Here is a 23692-nt window from a genome sequence, read left to right on the forward strand (position 1 = left end):
CATCTAAAACCCAGCTGAAGTCTTTTGTGCAAGTTTGACTTTGTTTTGTTGATTTTTGCTTTGGTTTGTTTAGGGATATATGAAACCCCTGGAGGTACAGTTCTGTTGAAGGCCCACTTAGACATTGAGACCTTTACCATGGACAAAGAGGTGCGGAGGATCAAACAGGGGCTTGGTATCAAGTTCTCTGAACTTGTGTACAATGGTGAGTGCCTAAAATATCTCATCTTAATTATGTTGTTTCCTCTTATTCAGTTTTTCTCCTGTGCAGTTCCTGTAAGAAAGAAGCAAACACGCTCCATGCATCCGTACACTGCTGTATGTTCAGCGTGTTTACACGTGTGTGTCGAGCTTTTCTCGGCTCAGGTGTCCTAATCCTCCCTTCTGCTCACTCTTCACCTTCATCCACATAATAGGATCAGTGCCATTACAGACTGACTACTAGGTTGCTTCAGTTATACCCTCCAGAGGCAGGAAACACACACACACACACAAAGGTGATACTTTGAGGAGGAGGGCAGAGATTAAACCCATTGTGGGTTTAAATCATTAATAACTCTGCAGATAGCAGACGGCTGGTAGTGGGGCTTATGTTAACAATCCACCTGTTCAGCATCTGGGTTTTTTTGCAATATTTACCTAAACAGTGTTTTATAGGAGAAGACGCATTTGACACTAAACGACAGATTAGCGGTCAAATAATTGCTTAGTTGATTAAAATGAATCTAAATTTGCTTGCAGTGGTTTAAAGAAAGCCCAAAATATTCAGAACAACTGCTGGCTTATAATGACAAATCTTAAAGCATCACTTTCACATCACTTTTGAAAGCAAAAGACCAAAATGACTGATTTTTCTTTGATTGACAATTTAAAATGATAATTCGTGTAATCTTCTCAAATAACCACTTAACAGAGCCATGCTGGCATCTAGAAGCAGCTAACACGAAGATCAAAAAAGAAAGGAATGATTGTCTTTGAACATGGCCAGATGATGAGGTGGAGGTCAGCCTCTGATGAGAGAAGGACCCCTGCTGAGTGGGGTGTGACTGACCTCTGAACATATATAGACGTGTCCCTCGCCCATCTGTCTTAGTGACTGATGATCCAGCTCATCAAAATTGGAGAAAAGAAAGGGGGAAAGGAGCTTTACCTGAGACAGAAACGAGACCAGAGCAGAGAAAGAATTGTATCTCATAAAAGAGCGAACAGTCAGATCTGTGTGGCCATCCGTACTTGTATTCAATAAATAAGGAAAATACAGTGAAAAGATTTTAAGCAGTTTAGATGTTAAATTGTTATTCATGTGCTAGTCCCAAACTTATCCATTACAAGGCGTCCTGATTCCAGGTGTCAGGATTGTGTATTGAGTTTGGCTTTACATGAAAACAAAGAAGCAACAGTGACGACTAAAGTCCCCAGAAAAACAAGTTGTTTAGATCAACGTGCCTCCCAAGTGTCTTTGAAAAACCATGTGCAGGTGAACTGTGAAGAGCCACCAAATTTGATCCGAGTTGGATTTTTAACACTGCATTAAAGTAAATAAGAAACAAAAAGTCAAAAGTTTCCAGGTTTTATTATAGCACTTATGTAGATCTTGGGCTATGTGATCAATACCAAAGTCAGCAACACAAGCAGTTTTCCACAGTCGTGTAAGCAACAGGTAAGATCTTAAGCGTATAATAGTTTCTTTTTCTATAGTTTCCATAAAACAGGTGGACATGGCAACAATGATGATATTCAGTGGCTATTTTGGAACTAATATGAAGCCTTGAACTTCATTTATTATGGATGAAAAGCTAAATAACCAGCTAACGCTAACTAAGCTTGGTTTGCAAGGTGCATCCGTACACTATGCGAGTGCCTCACATAAACCCTGATATCTTGTAGTTGGTTCCAATTAGCTTACAAATAAAGTTCACAAAGTTGAAAATCCTTCTATTAAAACACTTCAAAGATAATCTAAGGGTCCACTGACTCCAGTTAGCAGAGGTGAAGCTCAGCAGATGGTCTGCATCCACCTGTCATTCAAGGCATCCACACAGAAAGACACTAGAAGGAGAGGGAACCGTTAGTGATGTGAAGCGGGCGGGTCCTGATTAAACCTTTTCCTATTTTTGAAGGGACCGTTTAAAGTGATGACTGATAGAAGTGAAATGTGCTAACTAAGCTACAGGGTGACCTTGAATAACCAATCATGACCAAGCCTTGTTACCATTAATACTGGCAAGTTATTAAAATATTATCTATGAACTACTTATAAATAGGCTGTACACATGTTTAACTATTCTCTAAATATGGGATCTTTGATACAGGACTCTATGGGGATTGACTCATTTTTGGGTGGATGCCTCAAGTGGTCATTTGAGGAACTGCAGGGTTTTTTTTGTTTCTTGTTTTTCAGCCCTGGTTTTGTCTTATCTCTCCATCTGCCTGGACTATAATAAAAACAACCCCTAAACCAACCTTTGCATTACAGGTTTCTGGTACAGTCCAGAGTGTGATTTTGTGCGACACTGCATCGCCAAGTCCCAGGAGAACGTGGGGGGCAAAGTGCAGCTGTCTGTCTTCAAGGGTCAGGTCTACATCCTGGGACGAGAGTCACCCAAGTCCCTGTACAATGAGGAGCTAGTCAGGTAAGCAGAGGATGAAATACAAAAAAGTGCATATGTGTGCGTGGTTGTAAGACAGAAGTGACAGCTGCGTGTGGTGCTGCTCTGGCGCATCCACATGTTCACCAGTCGGCCTGTTATTAGGTCACTTTGACAAAGCTCCCTGATGATCTCCACATCAGCATACTTAACTGACCCTGCCTCACAAAGACATCAGAGAAGTGTCAGACTCAGTTCCTGCAGGGCAGACCTCAACACCCCCACCCCCACCCCCCACCCCCCACCCCCACCGCCCCGGCCTCTTAGCTGTGGTAACAGTGGGTTTGTTCAGGAGGGTGACCCCTAATGCCCTCTGGGCAGGCTCAGCACTGACCAAAGTGAAAACCTCCTCCATATGTCTCTCCATCTCCACGTCAGTCTCACACACACACACCAATTGTACCCTAAAGTCAGAGAGCTAATGGTGTTTTCAGCCAGACGAGAGAGGTGATTTCACTCGGCTTTTAAGAGGAAAGCACCAGCATGTCATGCTAGTTAAGCAGGTCAGAAAGAGAGACACTAAAAACATGCCTCACACAGTCAGCCATTCAGTTCCTTAGACTGGTTTGGCAAGCGAAACAGCCAGTTTAAAAAAAGGAGAAAAAATCAATACGGTGAGTGTACATTTTGTCCTGTGAGAGAGGGGGAGATAAACAGAGATTATACTGTACTCAGACCAGGCAGCCAGCCAGCTTTAGTAACCCATACTGGCTTGTTTCAGTTTATTTTTTTTACTAATATTCAGTTTTCGCTAAACTTTCAACTCGTTTTAGATAAATTATAACTCCTCATTCCTTTAAACAGACAATTTGCTGTATGGTTTTAGTTGATGAACGCTTGTGTTTTGATACGAGGCTTCATTTTATAAAGTCACATTTCTCAGCAGGGATGATACGTCTGTGTGACTCAGTGCTGTGTTGCACCATCGCAAAGTCCTCGGGGCCACTGACAGATGGGCCAGTGGTTCCACATAAAGGGGCTCTTTAGAAACATCAGCCCCCAAAAAACTCTCACATTAGTCTCAAATTTAGTCACTCACACTGACACACGGCTTTATTTCTTACCCATGGAGAGCAGGTTTTTCTTGATAAGGTGTTGTCTTTTCAGGTAAACACACACCTGTGACTACAGACCTGTCGTCCTACATGCGAAACCTGAGAATAAATGCTTGAATTTACAAGACCAAGCCGACTCTCAGGTGCCTTTCAGCAGTTAAAAGCAAAAAGATATTCAGTTTCATATATACTTTTCTTTGTTGATCGTATACAACAAAGAAAAGTATGAAATTCTTTATATGTGGCAACGTGAAACCAACAAATGTTTGGGTTTTTACTAAAGTCTTAAGTAAGATGATGAAGTTATAAAGAAAATAGTCGTAATAGTTACAAAAGTTTTGTAACTAGGAGATTTTGTTCATCTTCTGGCCTCTCCTATTTGTACCGCACCAGTGCTCAGTTTCTGAAACTAGTGTTAGCATTAACATTTAACAACAATGAGGAAAACATGTCATACATTGCAATTTTTTAAAGATCATAGATCTCGCTGCATTTTATAAGATCTGTGTTTGAGATACAGAATGTACATATATAGAATAAAGACACTATTTTATTTTAGAGGTGCTCCTGATGAGCTTTTGCTTTCGGTATGTAATTCTGTCTGCCTCCGAGTAAGAAAATACAAACTCAGTGATACACCTGAAACAGGAATATGCTTTTATTTTTTCTGTAGTTATCGATAGCTTTCTCCAGGTAGCTGAGATGGTGGGACACCGGTATAACCAGAGTAGCTGTGAAAACGACCCAGTATAAGAAAAGGAGCAAAAAGGGATAGTGACAGAAGCTAAAACCAAGAGTGAAACTTAGAAGGGGATTTGCTCAATGAAAAGAGCTCCAGGACTTGGGAAGGTTCAGAAGTTTCAGCTGGAATTATATCTACTAAATCAGTTAGCAACAAAGCCTAACAGCCTAATACAAAAGGGGCTTTAAAATGGAGGCAGAGGGTAAGGGTGCAGGGGGGAAGTTGTCTATTGGCACTTTAGAAGAAACTTTATTGGATTATTCTTTAATCGAGAACAATGGATAAAACAAACTGAATGAAAACTTGATCTATTTCGGGAAAATGCAGTGAACCAGAACTTTCTTAAGTGCTTTCTATTGTACAATAAAATGCATAAAATCCCCTAAAAATAAGTGTTAATACACACTCATTGGCTACTTTAGTAAGTATTGCAGCACTGGGTTGGCCCCCTTTGCCTTAATCTTTCATGGCACAGATTCAGCAAGGTGCTAAAAACATACTCCTCAGAGGTTTTGGTCCGAATTGACATGACAGCTTCACACAGTTGATGCAGATTTGTCAGCTTTACATCCATGATGAGATGATATCCTGTTCCAGCACATCCAAAAAGTGCTCTACTGGATTGTGCAGACCATTTGAGTACAGTGAACTCATTGTCATGTTCAAGAAACCATCCTGCTGGAAGGAGCGATCAAAGGACGGGCACACAGTGGTCCTAAAGGGATGGACGTGGTCAGAAACAATACTCAGGCAGGCCCCAAAGTGTGCTAAGGAAATATCAAACACACCAACAGGCTGAACTATTGATACAAGGCAGGATGGATCCATGCTTTCATGTTATTTACGTGAAATTCAGACCATGCCATCTGAATGCTACAACACAAATCGAGACTCGTCAGATCAGGCAATGTTTTTCCAATCTTCACCTGTCCAATTTTGGTGCCTTGACCATGTCTACATGCCTAATCGCGTTGACTTGCTGTCATAATATTGGCTGATTAGATTTTGCTTTAAAAGCAATTAACCGAGCGTTCCTAACAAAGTGGCCATGCCAGACTTGTTGGAATGTTTTCCAGGTTCTACAAAACATGTAAGACTACTTAACAACACATTTTTATAGATGTAATATGTCATCGATATACAAACGAGTACTTACTTATGTATTAGATGACAAGCTTATTGTGAATTACTTCTTCGTTGCCACTGACAGATGGACGTACCTGACAGTGATACACCTGGAAGCAGCAATCTCATACACACACACTCTCACTTATTTGCCACTACATGAAAACCTGTCAAAATCACACACACACACACACACACACACACACACGTAGAGACCAGATTAGGCATGAAACCCCCGCTGACATCCTGTTGGCTCTCCACAGGCAACAGTAAACGGCGTCATTAACACAGTGGTAATACAGCCCTTCGCTGCACCCATCTGAGACAGAAATGTCACCCTCCTCGCTCTCAGCAGTCTCCGCTCTCAATTAGACTGCAGGGTTTCTTAAAGGAATACACAATCACATGCTTGCAGACACACAGGCACAAAGTGCTGTATTCTTTGTGGCCACTCACTCATAATGGTGTTCAGGTGCTGGGCAGGGAGCCTTGTATTGAGAGTTGATGATTTAGTTGTCGGCCTTTCTTTTTATAGTGTTTATCCTATCATTTGTTGGCAATTTCCTCTTTTGCTAAGTGCTTTTGAAGAATGAGTGCAAGCTGTACACCGGGAGTTGGGGGTGTCATAGAAGGAGAGGACTCAGTAAGGGAGTGTATTAAACACTGCAGGTAGAAACTGCTGTAATTACACAGCACACGGGCACTCTTTGTGAAACACACTAAGAAGAGATGACTACACAACAAGCAGCCTCGACAACATGGGACAACGCACCGCCGCAAGTTATAGATTTACTACTTTTTCACAAGAAGTGGATAAACTGGAAGACAGACAGCAGATTACAAAATCATCTCAACACTTAGCTCACAGTTGATATGATGGGATTGTTTGTAAATGGGTTATGTGCATCTTTTGTGTTCTTGTATGCGTGAGTGTGTTTTCATTCTGGCGTATTGATGCGCTTTCATTCGGGACAAGCAACTAAAGAAGAGCATTCACAGGAAAATCAATTGGGACACTGTTTCAAAAGATTATCAATGATCCAGTTATCCCAGCGGTTGATGAGGCTCTGTCTCTCTTTATGTTCACGCCAGTGACGGCAAACACTTCAATCAGTTTGTTACCCCACTGTCCTCTAACTTTTGCCTTCAGTGTTTGCTCCCTCTTTAACTGATCCCAGATTTGAAGATTGCTCCCTGTTGGCTCACCTGCTTCTTTTCTGACTTCTTTTTGTTTCAGCATGGATGTGCAGGGAGACTACGACCCGTGTGATGCCTCTGGATTCATCAGGATTAATGCCGTCAGGTTAGCGTTCGCCTTAAAACCAAAGAATGGCTGTTTATTAAAGCCAGCTCACACCTATGCTTCATCCTTCTTTATATATTTTTCTTCCGCAGGTTAAGGGAACACCACCGCTTGCAGGGTTTGTCCAGCACCAAGCAGTAGTTGGTGTCAGTTGTGGAACAACACCTTCTTTTCTTGTTTTCTCTCTCCATGACATATTACACACCAACAAATTTTAGTCTTTGTGCCTCTAGTATCCACCTTATGCCTTATTATGTAGTGTTGGTTGTATTAGCACAATAGAAAGCACATCATTTTCATAGTTGAAAGCAGACATTCACACGCAGGATTGGCTCACTCCAAAATATGAACTGTGGATAAACTCTTGATATGTATTTCTTAGTATTTGGTTCCCTGGAATTTTCTATTCTTGGCATCATTATTTTGTAACTGTTTGTATTCAAATAAAAAGGGGTGAAATTTCCTTTTTCTCTGTTTCTCTTCCACTTTTTGGTGTTTCTTTATAAAAAGCACAAGTCTTGTCTTTGGCGGACTGTGTATTTGTTTTTTTGTTTTAATGCATGCCTGTTTAAGTCTTGGGGCCACACTCGATGCGCCGAGGAAGCCGTGTCATATTTTACAATATGCAGATGTAGGGGGAGCGCTGCAGAAGTGAGCATAATGGTTCAGTGATAGACACTGAAGTGGAAGCAATGAGGTCATTTCTGAGCTCAAATGGCACAAGTCAGATGGAAGGAAAACCAATTGGACGCGATACATATGTATATTCGCCAAGCATGGCGTCCCCACGCTTACAGGACATAGGACAGAGGCAGGAGGGGGTGTTGTAAGGTTCAGTTACAGCTTTTTTTTCTTTTCTTTTTTTTAAATTGGAAGGTGGTACATTGGTTAGCACTCTTGCCTAATAGAAAGAAGCTCCTGAGATCTAATCTGGGGCCTTTCTACGTGGAGTTTGCAGGTTCTCCTTGTGCATGTGTGGGTTCTCTGCAGCTAAACCAGCTTCCTCCCACAATCCACACAGACATGCATGTGGTTAGGTTAACTGGTGATTCTAAATTGACTGTAGGTGTGAATGGAAACGGTTGTCTGGCTCTGTGTGTTATCCCTGCGACAGATTGCCGACCTGTCCAGGGTGTACCCTGCCTCTCGCCATGTGACAGCTGGGACAGGCTCCCCTGCAACCCTCAACTGGATAAAAAGGAGAAAATGGATGAAAAAGGGGTATGCTCTTTAAAGATCTGTGAATAGGTGAACGTGGTGCAGTGTCGCTCAACAGGAAGACTTGAATGGGAATTAACAAGATTAGGCAAGAAAATCTATAAAATTAGCTTTAATGTGGAGATTAAGGCATTAGGGAACAAAACTACAAATGTACTGTTGAAAACATGAGTAAAATATGTATGTATGCTAATGTGGCGGGTTATTGTTACAGCAGCCTTTCAGAATCAACTGAAATGTGGCAGCAGATACTAAGAGCTTAAGATGTTGATGTTGTATCGTGTATTGTGGCAATATTTTGGAGGTGTAGTGCTAAATAGAAAGAGGGCGACAAATTAAAGGAAATACTGACTTGTTGACCTCATTCCTTTGCCCCCTCGCAGCCTGGATACTCTGAAGGAAAAGGTCCTCTACACTACATTTCATTAAACCAAAGTTCATGTTATACGATGACAAAGCAGTGAAGAGCATTTCTCTTCAGTTTAAACTTTCTCATTGACTTTTTAACCTGGTTAAATGCAGCCTGTTCAAACACCATTGCTGGTATAAACCACTGGGGTCTAAACAGGCACAAAACAAACACTGGCTAAGCCGTTTTAAGAGATGCACTGCAGCCCTGAACATTTCTATTAATCACACAGCAGAGGTGCATGTGAGAATGCAAATGTTAGCTGGTCTTTAGCCTACCGGCTTCTCATTATAAAGTCTATGTCATGTGGGATTGCACTGATGTGTGAATACATCTGAAATGGACCATTTGTGGTTCCTACATGTGGAACAGCTGTGGAAAACAAAACTGCAAAATTCATGTTCAGTACAAAACAAAACAAAAAACAGCTTAAAAGTCTTTGATGTGCAGTCCTTAAGCATATGCTTGCCCCCTAGATTGGCTTTGAAAACCCTTAAAGGAAGATGTTACTACACTGAGTGATGACCTCTGCCCTGTGAAGAATCATTTCTATTCAGATGGGAGTTGTCTCTTCCAGTATGATAATATCCCAATCCATAGAGCATCAGGCCTTCAAAGTAAAGGCAGTGGACACACTGTGACTGGAAAGCACTCTCCCTCATGATAATAGAGGCTTCACTTTCTCCGTTTTAGGTGTTTGCGATTTCCTTTTATGGTTAGATGTAAAAATAATACTATGCTGTAGCTGTTTCTCTTCTTCTTCCCGAGTTCCCACCACTGAGAGATGTCAGTCCCGTATCGAAGTGCTGGGTACGCTGTGGGCCTCATATTAGGGTCCACAGGCACAGGAGACCCCCCGCCAGGTCTAATGGGCAAAGAGGAATTCTCGGACCCTTTCAGTCCTGCAGCAGCCACTCAGCCACTGCACAATTACACGGCAGGCGTCTCAGTCTTTGCCTGGTCAATTACCAGCCAGTCCCTGCATTTACTGTTGTGCGCACACAGGTTGTAAGATAATCAGTGTCCAAAATTGCCCGGTTAGAATGAAGGGATGGGAGAGTTATTCAGATTAGTCAGTCAAGCTGAAGGGGTGGCAGGAGGGATGGGGACAGCTATCAATCTCAATCTGGCTTCAGTGGTTGGAGAGGGGGAGGATTGTGGTGACCTTTCTGTTTTGTTTCTAGAAAGATATGATCCTGTGGAATTTTTTTACTGATATAATAGCTTGCATGCATTTCTTTTCAGAATTACAAGGTTGCGTATTGAAGTTTTACTTAACTGCTCTAATCAACAACTCTGCACGTGTGTGTGTGTGTCTACTTACTTACCGTATCACATGTCATATCCCATCCGCCACCCCCTCCCTTCTACCTGCCTGCCCGGCCAAGCAGGTATGAAAACTGTCCCACACCTGACCAAGGGAATTAATCATCCTTGACCCTGGACCAATTACCCCTCATTACCCACTATGTCTTCCTCTCAGGGGAGAGTTGTGTGACAATAGAGTGACATGAAAGTCAGCGGTAGCACAGGACCGATGGACACTCCTAATGGACACTTCTGTGCGACTGTATCTTCTCAGGAGGCCAGGTTGACTAGCCTTCCACTCCCTGTCACTCTTCCGCAGCACATGTACAAAGGAGGTTATTGTCCCGGATCACAGTCCGCGACCTCTTGAGCTGAAGTGCAGAGGGCCACCGGCAACAAAAGCTGGAAAAGAAATACTCAAAGGTGGTGATGATAAGAAGGTTTAGTTTAACTTTATTTAACCATTTGGTACAGCTTTCTAAGATGACAGCACTTTTAAATGGATTCTAAGTTACCAATAATTTATAGACCAGTTATGCAAAATACTAAAATCTCTTTGGATGAAAGTCCAAACTTCACTTCCATATAGTATTAATTCAGTTGCAAATGTTTGAAATTTACAGTGATTAAGTGCAAGAGAAGGGATGGATGGTGTTGCTAATGCATGATCTCTCCAGAGTGTACCCTACCTCTCGCCCTATGACAGCTGGGATAGGCTCCAGGCCCCCTCTGCATGCCTGAATTGGACGTGCAGTTAAGAAGAATGGATGTATGTATGTTTGTTACCTGCTTCAAACCACTGCTTTAGCAAACTGTTCTCAGGACTTAATATTTCCCCATCGCTAAGTTGTCATGTTGCAGTTTGCTTCTTGAATTTGCAGGAAGCTAAGTTAATCGTCAGGTTTTTACCCATCTATTGTGATATTAATTTGTTGAGGAATTAACAGAACAAAGCGCACGAGAATGTCTCCCCCCTTCAATCTGCGCTCCTCATCTGCCTGTCAGTGTGGAGAGAGAGCGATCCTTTTTTTCACTGACCTGTCCGCTTCAGCACAGTAAGACAGGAACAATGACCAAAGACCGTTAATTACCACCAATTACAGGCCAAAGTAGCTCTTGTTCACTATGGTTTGTGTGTAACCCAAGCCCAGGAAGCCGCATGATGGCTGTCCCGCTGTGTCTGTTCCTTCACCTGCCTCCAGAGCACCACATACACGCACTGTTCTTACCACCATCACGTCATATTTTATACCTACCTGGATTAATAAACACCCGCTTGTATCTGAATAAACTGGCAGCTGCTTTTTGTGCTCTACCATTTCACTTAATACTGCTTTACTTAGCAGGTAAAGGGTTAATGGACTGGTCCCCTGAGGTTAGTGTAGAAAGCTTATGGGCTTGGCAAAGATGATGAGGTCATTCCCAGCTAAGAAACAATAAGTGATTTGCAGCACACAGTAAACATTCTGCTGGGCTACTATGAATACATTATTTATATTAATATTTTCTGTGTTCACTGGAAGATCCAAATTGAACAGGACAGTATTAATAGCACATATATGAGGATAACCGCTTCACTGTTTTCTATACGGATGTGAAGTATCTGTTTTAACCATGGGCCATTAAATTGAATACTTTGAATAAACTGAGATGGGAGTGAAAGTTTCTGACACCTGTTGTATTAATTATCTGAATAATTCTGTGGGTACTGGGTATAAGTGCCACTTATGCAGGCTAGTCTGAAAGCACTGATGTGTCTTTATGGGTCAGATGTGTGCTTCATTCATACTCCTGAAACTTGATCTCCTGCTGCAACATCAAGGAGACCATCTGTGAGGAACCATCAAAATAAAACCTTCCAGGCTAGCTAACATCCACGGTTCCTGTGTGTGTGTGTGTGTGTGCGCGCGCGCGCGTGTGTGTGCGCGCGCGCGTGCGTGTGTGTTTTTACCTTGATGTCAAAGCCTATTTTCTGGTGTCAAAGGACACCCATACATGATGTCCTGAAGATCTATAGACAGATGGGACCATTACGGTCAAAGCCCCTGGCTTTGTTTGTCCTAAGTCGGTGATGAAATATTGATGGAAAAATAGAAATATTTTGCCCGCTGCTCAATGTTGCTCATCTAAAAGGGTTAATGAGTGTGAGGACTTCCCTGTCTCCTCTTACAACCAAATGTAGCTCAACTACTCACTAACATTGACCGGAGTCTGCAGGCTCTGTGGGCCTAACAAGAATCGATAACCTTTTTCAATACCGGATTAAGTCCGGGTATAATTGCTCAAGTAGCCGAATCCTGACTGATGAGTGCGCTGGCCTGCATTTTGCAAACTTTGGATATTGTCCATCTTTGAAAAGATCAGAATAGTAGGACATTAGAAAGATTTTTGCCTATTTTCCTTCTTGCTGAGAGTGAGACTCACATCTGTCTGGTAAATATAAAGCCACAACCATCTGCCAGTTAGCTAAGCCTGGCTCTGTCCAGAGGTAACAAAATCCACCCTAGCCTGAGGTTTTTGCACTTTTATCTTTGCACAGATTAAGCAAACAAACTGTAACATGTTTGTTGCCTTTTGTGGTGGATTTTGTTCCAGCTGAACTGAGCCAGCCTCCCTTGCTTCCCCTTCTTATGATAAGCTGGACTAACTCCCAGTCATGTAGGGTCATGTTTAATATAACAGTGATAGAAACACTGATCATTCACTGTCAATTTAAGTCAAAGTATGCTTCTTAATCTGTATTTAAGGGTAGAAATATACATCATATATTACCTACAGGTTTCTTAAGTATTTGACTAATTTGTGGATTTTTTCGGCAAAGTTGCACAAATTGCTTCTTTTTAGCACACTAGTGTACTGACTGTGATTCTCTTTACTTGGAGCTTCAGTACACTTTTATTGGCTACATTATAGCTTAAAGTAACATCTTTGCTTGGACAATGAGTTTTTTCCAACTTCATTTAAAATCTTTAAACTCCTGCGTTTGGATATTTCTTTGAAACTGGTTTGAAACTTCTGCCGTACTTTCACTGAATCCAAACCTATCAAAGTTATGACAAACACAAGCGCACACACACACACCATTACAATGCCCTCAATTTTGCAGGTCCCTCTGGGAAGCGCCAATGCAGCATGTTGATCTCAAATCAATAGATTTATCTCCCTGTGTTGCTTCCCTTCCCCTCCTCTCCCCGGGGGTCTGCTGGCGAGGTTTGTTTGCTGGCACACGCTCTTTATGTTCTTCGATCTGTTACTCTGTGAGGAGGTGACTGGATGAGGGGTTCAAGGTGCATGCTGGTAGCCTCATTCTCAGTAAATCCCCTGGATGATGTAAATGTTTAATGGCGCTGGTTATTCGGTTGTTATGGCGTGTGTTATGATGGATGGTAATGCAATGTTTTCCGATGGTGCCTGAATTACACCGCAGGGTATGCAGGCTATTTGGGCTGGGTGTTTAACTGGCTTTCATTACTGAACTTTGCAAATATGCTTTGAAATTATAGTTCAAGCTGCTGCAGTATTTTCTGCTTCAGTAGTCATTTTAAGTCATTTTTGCACAGCGTCTTGACTACTAAACATGGTAACTTCACTCTAGCGTTCTTGTTATTGCTTTGATACTAAATGCACTGAGTGACCACATCTTTCTCATCCCATATAAATGTCTTCCAACTCACCTAGCTTAAAAGTTTTGTGTGCCTTGTATTCTCCATGTTTACATGTAGATTTTAAAGCTGACACATTTACATTTGAAACCTAATTTGACAGAAAATTATTGTAATTTTACAACATTGTGCTAAATCTTGAAAATGGATCATAAATCCTGAAGCTATCATCTGCATGTAAATAATGCACTACATTACACAACACAGTTACAAATTGCATTTCATTTATGCAAATTAAATTTTGTACAGTATGACTGATTTAGTAGAGGAGTGCAATTTTCCATTGGAAAAACAACTAGTTCAAAGAGAATATTGTTGATTTGTAAAGATAGTTATCAGGTCACTGACAAAGTTTAGGTTGAGGATGAACAAATTTTGCTGGATGGATCCATCCTTTCATGTTGTTTACACCAAATTCTGGTCCTACTGTGCGAATGTTGCAGCAGAAATTGAGACTCTGGCAACATTTTTGCAATATTCTATTGCCCAAACTGAGGCAAACACTTTCCTGTTCTTCATGACTGACTGCCTGTGAGGCAAAGATACTACAATATTAGAAAGAGATCCCAACAACCAAACAACCCATTATAAACAAGCAACTGGTGACAGTAGGAGGGGAAAAAAAACCTTTCTACAGGAAGAAAAGTGTAGAAAGTGGGTTTGCAATACTCATCACACAGGTCTTGTACCCTAAGTATAAACTTTATCAAAAAAAACATTTTGAGCCTAATCTTAAAGGTCATTTTGAAAACTCTGAGAAGCACAAGTAAGCCAGCGGTCTGAGACTGAATTGCTCTAGTAGAAGAAGATGGTACTATGAGTTCTTTAAAATATGATGGGACCTGATAATTCTAGATTTTGTGTGTAAGGAGAAGGATTTTGAATTTAATCTGAATTTAATAGGTAGCCTTTCTCACCTTCCTCCTCGATTCTGATGCTCGGGTTGAACTTCACCAGGCTGTGTTGACCATGTATACATGGATAAATGTATTGAGGTGCCTCCTTTTGACCAGCTGATTGGATGCTATGCGTTAATGATACTTTAAAAGGTATACCTAATAAAGTGGCCACAAAGTGTATACATAGTGTTTTAGCTTTGATGTGAGACTACTAACAGGGCTGCTATGCTGTATAAGAGACTCATGTGACGTGTTTTGCAAACCATAAAGAAAGGCATGTAACCAGTTGTGAAAAATATGTTTGAAAAGTTGTGAGATGGTGATAAATTATGCATGCTAAGTTGGGGGGTTTTTTGCTTTTTTGGACAGCCCTGGAAGATCTATGCGCCTTTGTATGCATGAAATGAGGAACACTTGTTTTGCTGTGCAGTATTCAGGGATGTGCTGCCACCTCAAAGCTGATCCAGCTGTATGCCTTGGCTGAGCATTACGTGATACTTTGCACCTCAGTGAGTATGAGCAACACAGCAGTAGGTGAGGGTTTTATCTCGAAAGTAGATTCAACACCAGCCGAGGACATCAACGGTCGGTTCCGCTTTTAAAATGCCTCGGGGCCCCATAAGCTGTGGGTTTAAAGTGCCGAAAAGAATTGCAACCCTGCTTTGCTTTGGGTGAATAAAAAAAACATTCAGTCCATTTCTGCAGCTCTGCCTGCTGATATGCTTTTATTTCTGTCATGCCTGGTGTTTGGCTTTGAACGGCGCCTCGTGTCATCCTTATGAAACTCTTTTCAGCGGCTTGTTTTGTGGTGACAGCAGAAGAATTACCTGCAAAACACTCTTTGTCAGCTCAGTGTGCAGAGAGCTCACAAACAAGACCATTTAGCTATTATTTCCTCTCAGTATCCGTTAGACACAGCAAAACGGATGTTTATCAAGAAAAATGGGCGACTGTGGGAGAGGAGGAAAATAGGACAGGTGGAGAGAGAGGCCAGGAGAGAGGGATGGAGAAAAGACGAGAAGGGGTGAGGATGGGGGGGAGGGTTATTGGAGTTGAGGAGGGGTCATGGTGTCCCAGTGGAGAGAAATAGTGGAAAACATCCGTAATTTTCACTGCGGGATCCCGTGTAATTGAGTCATTTAAAATACAGATACAGAGCTGAATCAAAGCAAAGTGGCTCTTGGCGGGAGGAGGGGGCTGCAAAGTAAAATGAAAAAGAGGTAAAAACAAGGAGGTAAAAAGTGTGTTTCTCCTATTAGTGGGAGAAGCTGGTCTGTTTATCCTATTCATCTGTCAATCTTCTCTTTCAAGACACCGTGTTACCTGCCACAGATTTTCTTTTGTTTGTCCTCATATACTCTTTCAGTCAGCATTATGTTTTATGTTTTTTCTTTTTTTTTAATTCATTTGTGGCACTGACTTAGCTTTTTGTCTCTGACTATGTTTGTTTAGTCTTTGTGATGGATCTCCTATAATTTGACTGTTATGTTGCACTTTATTTATTTTTTTATATGTCATTTATTTTAGTCAACAATCAATGTTGAATTGACTTAGCAAATTCTTTATGTATAACTTCTTCAGTTTCTATCATTTCTGATCACACATTTCCAGATAAATTAACACGACTTATAAATTGAGGAGTTTTTGGATTATACGTTGTTTTTCATAAATAGAGAAAATGCTGATTTGATTTAGTAGCTTCGATTTCATGAAGACATTTTTTTAATTCTCGTTTTTAAATTTTAAAACGAGAGATAAACCTGTGGCGAGAGCAAATTTTGTTTAGACTGCAACAGAACAGCAAACAAAGCATAGCAAGCAGCAGCACCTATGGTGAATAAGAAATGCAATAAAGAGTTAGCACCAAGTAAACAACAATACAAGTGAAGAAAAAGACAAAGAGCAAAATAGTAGTGCTTGCTTAGTGAATGCACACAGCCTTCATTTTTAAATGAAGTTATGTGATCATGTAAATGAGTGTTAGAATGTAGAAAATACACATTTTACTAGCAGTGAAGTATTTCTATGGGATTCTAGGATGAAAGTAACTTCAAGCACATAGTTTGCAAAGCATGAAAACTTAACTGTCAAACTACTGTACAGAAAAAAATCACCAAGCATATATGGCATATTGTTTTCACTGAATTGCTGAGCACACCCAGGTGCAGACACACCTTACAGTTTGTGTCGCATGTGTGTGTTGCAGGTGTAAAGAAGTGTCATTATTCAGTAGTACTGTGTGAGAAGCACTGAGCATCTTTATAATGGCCATTATAAATAAAACCAATGCTTTCTGTGATGACAGGTGAAGCAGTACTGCAAATACTGCAAACAGACATATTGTTGAACACCAAAAAACGTAAGAGCAATTTTTTTCAGCAACTCTACACCTCATCCCAAACCATAAGCAACACACACATGCTTAAAAAAATATAGTTTAAGTACACCTACACTGGCTTATACAGGAAAAAGATAATAATATTACATAGTAAGTAAATCATTAATCATTAATATCTAATATGAAGGTTTAAGTCCTGGGACAACTGCTCAAGGGTTAAAGGCTAAGATAAGATCTGTGATTAGAAAACTAGTTCCCATACATGCAGCTGCATGTTTCTACACGCTGTTTAAAGGTGAGCTCAACATTTTTCACAGGTCATTTAATATATGGAATATATGTTTAAAAATAGTTATGTAAATTCTTTTGTGCCTCCATCTGAAGGCACATGAATCAGCATTGTTTGGATGTGCAGACTTTAGGTTTAAAAGAATTAAAAAATAATGAGCCCCATATGCTTTGTACAGACAAAAACTTGCATCCATCTGGTAGGCGGTTAAGTTGCACTGTGAGTAATTCTGGCCCCTGATTTTAAAACTGCACAACCGGGGTGTCGAACATGCAGCCCCGGGGGACCATATTCAACCCAATGGCTTTGCATGGTGAGAAAATTGCAATGAAGTCATTCGTTACACTTTTCTTTTTTATCATAAGATGCAATCCCATTGCTGCTGTGGTAATGTGATGTTAGTATTACTACACAGGAGAAGTATTTTTAGATGTAGACATTTTGTTTCAGTAGGATTGATGTTTAGGGTTCAAAGGCTATGCGTGATCAGCAAATGTAACATGTCTGTGAAAAGCACTCTGTAATTAAACTTTACATAATTACTCCTTCCTCTCCTTCACTTATTAAAGTAAGTATAAATTAAGGTTTTTATTTAGGGGGGGGGGGGGGGTTGCCTATGAAAGACACTCTATACATAGTTACTATAGTTACTTTCTTACTTATTTACTCACACTACTTGTTATTTATGCAAGTAACTGTGAATTGATAAATTTATGTTACTCTCTTTTTATTCTTATGCAATGTTCGTATATGGACGATGCACTAGAGTGAAACAACAGAAAGAATGTGTTTAGGGTCATAGTGTTTGTTGCAAGCTCCTTACAGAGAAGGAAAAAGTGAAAGAAACTAATTATGCAACATACAAAAATTACAAAATTGCCAAAATTTGAGTGAATGCATGATATGGATAATACAAAAAACCCAACATATTTATTACATTTGAAATTTAAGAACAGCTATTTTGGAAATTGGTTGTGGAAATAATTCACTTTTTTTTTTTCAGATATGAAAATCATTAACGCTTCAGAGCCAAGGTTTATTTACTGCTTCCTGCTGCATGAACAATGTCTTCCTGAATGAAAGCCATGCTGGGATACCTCTGAGACCTCTGGATGAAACTCTAAACCATGTCTTGCATCCAGCCTTTAGAAATTTATGCCCATAGCAGAACTATGGCAATTATAAAGCAATTACAGTCTCATATTGCCTGTTCTTTTGAGATTGGAGAGAAAAGAGGAGGAGGTAAAAGCTCAGTAGTCAAAAAGAGTAAGTGTGCCAATATTGATGCTCCTTTTTCCTAAATGCTCAGTTGTCCACCTCTGCATGTGTTCCACTTGCCTGACCGCAGAAAACATCAAATTTTGACTTCACTGAAATGAGCATGAAAAGGACAAAAAGAAAAAAGATCAGCTACTCAGCTTCAACTGATGATACTTAAAAAACAACCTTTTATTCTTGAGAGACCAAAAGCTTGGCTGAGTTTGTGCTCAAATGCACTTCGCTGGCGAGTGGCCCAACAGTTTTACCACAGTGAACCCTGGGAACAAGCATCTATTCTCTGCCAGACAATGACAGGGAGGAAGCTGTGTCTGTGTGACACTTGATCAGCCTGCTACGGTAACCACAGCTCCACACACATAAACACACACTTGGTCAGTTCCCGCTGCTTGATTGGCAGCACTCCAGAGACCCACACCTGCCTTAACTGCCTTTGCTTACTACTAGGCCATTTAACCAGATGGCGGGTTGATTTTATACAAATTGTATGAGTGTGCTTGAGTCCATTCTCATGAATGCATCGTCTGGCTGTATATGAAGAAAACCACCTGACTGTGTCTTTGATTTCCCAGCCACCTCCGGGTTTGAATACATTGGCAGCACAGCACATGGTTGCAATATGTTAGTCGCCCAGATCAGACTTCAGTCCTGCTAGATTGGAGGTCTTCATTTAGAGGTGCTGGTCTGGGAACAGCGCTCAGCTGCCATTTAATTTCTCTGCTTCTTTTCTGGGAGTGATAACATGCCCGGGGGCCGACGAGGAAAGAAAACTGATATATGTAGTTACGTCTGTAAGACACGGCATGCCAGTCTCCATGTCTCAAATTAGAGCAGCTGCATGAACTTGCTACATATAAGAGGAAAACATATTTAAGTGTTTAAGAAGCAGCATCTTAACAGACTTATGAGGATCAGTTGTGGGCAACAGAAACTTCCACACAAACGACCAGACAGATTAGACTTGAAGAAAACTTGAAGAATGAAGAAAATCCTCATCAAGACGACTCCAAAGAAATCTCCAGAAACTCTTAACTGCATCTGCTCTGCTGGACCACATATTAATATCAGTCCTCAGTGGTCAACTTGTCTGAGGTTTGGATACAATTTATGGAGAACGAACTGTTTTGCATAAACATTTTGGAAATTTGCAGCAATTTTACTCTTCTGTATTGCTGCTGGCATTTTCCAGATGTGCAATGATATAGATGTTTCCACATGTGCAGGTTTTCATTTTGTTGCATGAGATGGGATTTTTTTTCCATCCTGTCAGACAGTGAAATGTGACTATAAATAGTAAAAAAAAAAAAAAAAAGATTGAAACATATGTGGTTCGAGGAATCTGCAAACTGTATGTTAAGGCTTTGCATTTTCAGCTCAAACACGTAATGTGTGGACCATCATTAAATCCAAAAATAAAGTTCATTATGTATAATTATGTGTAATTAAAAGTTGATGTTTTACTTAGACTTGTTTTGTTTTCAAAAAGGTATTTTTTGCTTTTAAAGGTATGCATTTATTTTGCCTTTCTTAGTCTACTGGCATAAGAATAAGCTGCCAACAATTGACATATATGTTTATCCATATATGTGTATATGTACATTCATATATGTTTATGTTTATCCTTTTAGTAAGTAAGAAAGTGTCCAAATTTTCCCTGACATGAAAAATGTCTCTCTTTCTCTGATTTGTATACGTATAATATGAATACATTTGTGTTTGAAGCTGATAAGCAGTGAAAGACCAAAACTCTCAGAGTACCACAGACAAATAAAGAAATAGACATAGAGAGAGATAGCATCTCAATAAATAACATTAAATGCACAGATTTTAAAAATATCATTTGTCATATCCTGTTTTTAATTACATTTTTCTCATTAATTTATTAAATTACACTATTTTCCTTTGCTGTTCATTTTTTCCTAATTTCATTTATTTATTTATTTTGGATTTACATAGTTTTGGTCTTTGATATTAGCCAACCAAATTTATGATATCCGTTTTAAGTTTGTTTCCACCACTGAAAAATAAGCAGCCAAATTTTAGGTAATTATCTCAAAATAAGTCAGAAATTCTTGAAAGTGAATTTTCAATTTTGACTTATGAATAGTTATTTTCGTTTGTTTATTTTAGTGGCAGAAACAAGCTGCCACAGATATAACACTGACCTCTGAGTGACAGATATATATATATAAATATATATATATATATATATATATATATATATATATATAGCGAGAGAGAGAGAGAGAGAGAGAGAGAGAGAATTCGACTGAACAAAGAAATACACAAAATAATTTTTTGACTAAGTACATATGATTTTTCAAATACATAATATCATTAATGTGTGCAGTAAAATTTTCCTCTATAGTTGTAATGACTGTTTTTCTTACCTATGTCCTACATGCCATGTGTTCTACGGTCAACTCGCGAGATCATCTGGCTCGCGGTGCTTTGGTTTGGCACGTGTGCTTTTTTTTTAAGTGCGGCTCTCAGCTGCCGAGGCGGATGATGATGATGGCGGAGCTGGTTCAGGGACAGGCCTCGGTGGCTCAGCCCGGAACGAAAGATGACTTCGCAGACACGATACGCCGGGTCCGACAGGTAAAATGCTCTTCAGCGAACACGAGAGAGACGCTTTCGCACCGTAGACAACGTGTTTGCGGGCGGAGCAGACCGAGACTTTGGTTGGGGCATCCCAGATCCTAAACTATAAACACCCCTTTTGCACACTGCGAGCTGGCAAGCTAACATTAAATAGCCGAGACGGCATAGCTGAGCGGACAGATTAGAGTTTATAGAGAGCAGAAAACGCTTTTATTCAGCGTCAACGCGGTGAAAACGACCCATAAAGACATGTTTGTCACAAGACACGACGCCTTATTGAGGTGTCGAAGTTTGTGCTACTTTAGGAAGTTAAGTGAGTCCACTGCAACCTGTTGTCAACTCTCAGAAGTTGCAGTTAGCTTGGCTTGCTAGCTGACTAACACAAGTTGAATACCCTGCAGCTCGACACCACGTGACTGAAGCTAACATTTAGTCAAGACTTGAAGCCCAATACGGCTAAACACTCTACGGGCTAACTTGTTAGATTACAATGTTAAGTTAGCTTCAGTGAGACAGCTTTAAAGAGGCATCATCAAAGCTTAGTGAGTAACTGAATGCATCACCAACGATTAAACTACCTCGTTTGTTACGCTTGTAATTTATTAACTCTTCCATGTGAAACGTGTGGCGTGTGTTGGACATAAAAACACAAGCGAGCAAGTTACTACAGCTCGTGTTAGCTAGCTAGCGTTTGTGGTAGTATGTCCTCGTACGCAGCGTTGGAGTTAGGCCATGTAACGTAACGTCATCTGTTGAAATAAGCCCCCCTCCACTACTCCTGTTATGTACACTGGATTTTTCCATTGCTCCTTGAAAAATAATAATTAAAATAAAATGCAGTTTCGTCAGAGATGCTGTCCGGTGTCTTTTTGTGACCGTTGCAGACATGGTCACTGGAGCAAGCTATCAATAAGTTGATCACATGGAGCTCGCTCTTTGCTGCAGGCTTAACTAAAAACACTTATAGTGTGCAAACTGGACTTTACTCTATAGCTACTACTGTGCCCCCTCCAACCCCCGTGAATTATAAACCCCACCTGAATATCTTAACGACCAAAGTTGTGCACTCAAATATGTGCAACTTCCACAGCAGCCCAATGCATTTTTTTTTCTCAAAATATACTAATATAGGTCAATTTAATCTAGTTTGGAGCCGACATGAGCAAAAACATACTGACTGTATTTCACTGTCTCGGAGTATGATTGTTTTCACATTATAACCAGTTCTTTGGGGGGGGGGGGTGACTATGCACACACAATTTAAGGTATACAAACTTTGTTGGCTTTCCTCTAAGAATTTTGCATTATCCTTTACATTTATAAAAATTATTTTTTTTAAAAGTACTTTAAGCTTGCGTACATGTAGACACCACATACAACACAAATCAGATGAACCTGGATTACCCCTTTTTAAAGCTGCATAGACACCGAAAGCTATTCACTCATCGCACATTGCCTTGAAGCTGATGGCTGGTCAGTTGTAGACATTCCAGGCTCTGGTGCCTAGGTGACCCACTACCAGGTCATACGTCAGTCGGTTGCTTCAGTTACTCATTTGGAAGTTGAGAACTGTTGATCTCAGGTCGCGCCCATTCCCCCCTTGCCCGCAGTTATTTTGCCCATAGTTGCTTCATCAAATCTTATGTCATTCACATTCTATAGTCTCTGGTCACCACATCACTGCAAATCACTTCCAGTGTGTACATAACTAAAGTTTGATGTGTGTTACAGAGGTTGACTAGAGCACTACGAAGTGCTTTTGGGGAGACATTAATGTGACGGAACAGCAGCAGAAACTAAAACAAACTAAATACGCTTAAAGAAACAGAAGATTTATTGGTGTTGTGGGGAAAAAGATGCAAAGTAATGTGCATTTTGATTGCATGATTTTTATAATGCTGTTAGTGCAACTATGCTGTTAGTGCAACTATGCTGTTAGTCATTTACCGTTAGCTTGTCACTTCTGCAGCTGCTTTGTCACATTATTGTCTCCCCGAAGAACATTTCCATTGTGAAGGTTTTCCTTGTATTTCCATTGTTTATTCAACTTTTGTTGCCTGTGGACTTGGGCTTGCATGTGGCCAGTCAACCAGGGTCATTGCCGTTGTCAACATTAACAATACTACTTGGTTAAATGTACTATTGTTACTAGTACACCTTTGAGTGGCTTTGTAGCGTAGTGATCTGAACAGTCACCTCACAAGTGAGAAATCCTTGTGCTGATCCCAAGGTTTTCTCTGGAAGGGCAATATAAAAACAAAAACAAAGAAAAAATCTGCCACATGAAACGTATGGAGCTACCCACTGTGGAGCCCCCTTGTAAAAAGGAAGTAGCTAAAAGTAGCTTTTAGTATGTCCACATGCTGGTATATTGTTTTGCCAATTCATGCTGATGGCTGTGAAAATACAATTAAAATGCTTCTATAAGGTGTTATAGATGCATGCATACAAGTAATGGGCCATTTTAGACCCTTTCTAAGTGGGTTATCAGCAACAGGGCAATGTTATATCATGTATAATTTAGCTTTTGTGGATAGAAAAGAGATGTTGTCCTGAAACTAAAACAATAGGATCGTTTCCTTAAGGTGGTGTAGGTGCATAAAGGATTAAAAAATGGGTATTTTTTTTTATTTTTATCCCGTTGCTACATCGTTGCTTGGCAACTTTATGGCATCTTAAGCCTAGATTATACTCGGTTGCAGACATGGATAGCTGGGGACCCGATGGCAGAATAATCATTCCTGTTATACTTTGACATACACTTAAACTCCGCCACCTGGGGAGCCTGCATAGTTGGTGCATTGTAACGTAAAT

General features: G+C 40.4%; 2 protein-coding genes across 2 annotated transcripts in view; both read left to right on the plus strand.

Annotated features, from left to right (window-relative positions):
* ass1 (argininosuccinate synthase 1) overlaps positions 1-14132 on the plus strand; it is a 35922-nt gene extending 21790 nt beyond the window's left edge. The window contains exons 12-15 of the mRNA XM_085164547.1: positions 74-205; positions 2477-2633; positions 6808-6873; positions 6966-14132. Coding sequence (XP_085020673.1) covers positions 74-205; positions 2477-2633; positions 6808-6873; positions 6966-7014 — 404 coding nt within the window. The 3' untranslated portion in view covers positions 7015-14132. The remainder of the gene's footprint in view (positions 1-73; positions 206-2476; positions 2634-6807; positions 6874-6965) is intronic.
* Positions 14133-20732: 6600 nt separating this feature from the next.
* fubp3 (far upstream element (FUSE) binding protein 3) overlaps positions 20733-23692 on the plus strand; it is a 29429-nt gene continuing 26469 nt past the window's right edge. Inside the window, exon 1 of the mRNA XM_085167356.1 lies at positions 20733-20875. Within this exon, the coding sequence (XP_085023482.1) occupies positions 20780-20875 (96 nt within the window). The 5' untranslated portion in view covers positions 20733-20779. The remainder of the gene's footprint in view (positions 20876-23692) is intronic.

The sequence above is a fragment of the Neolamprologus multifasciatus genome, chromosome 7, assembly GCF_963576455.1.
Source record: "Neolamprologus multifasciatus chromosome 7, fNeoMul1.2, whole genome shotgun sequence".
Lineage (NCBI taxonomy): Eukaryota > Metazoa > Chordata > Actinopteri > Cichliformes > Cichlidae > Neolamprologus > Neolamprologus multifasciatus.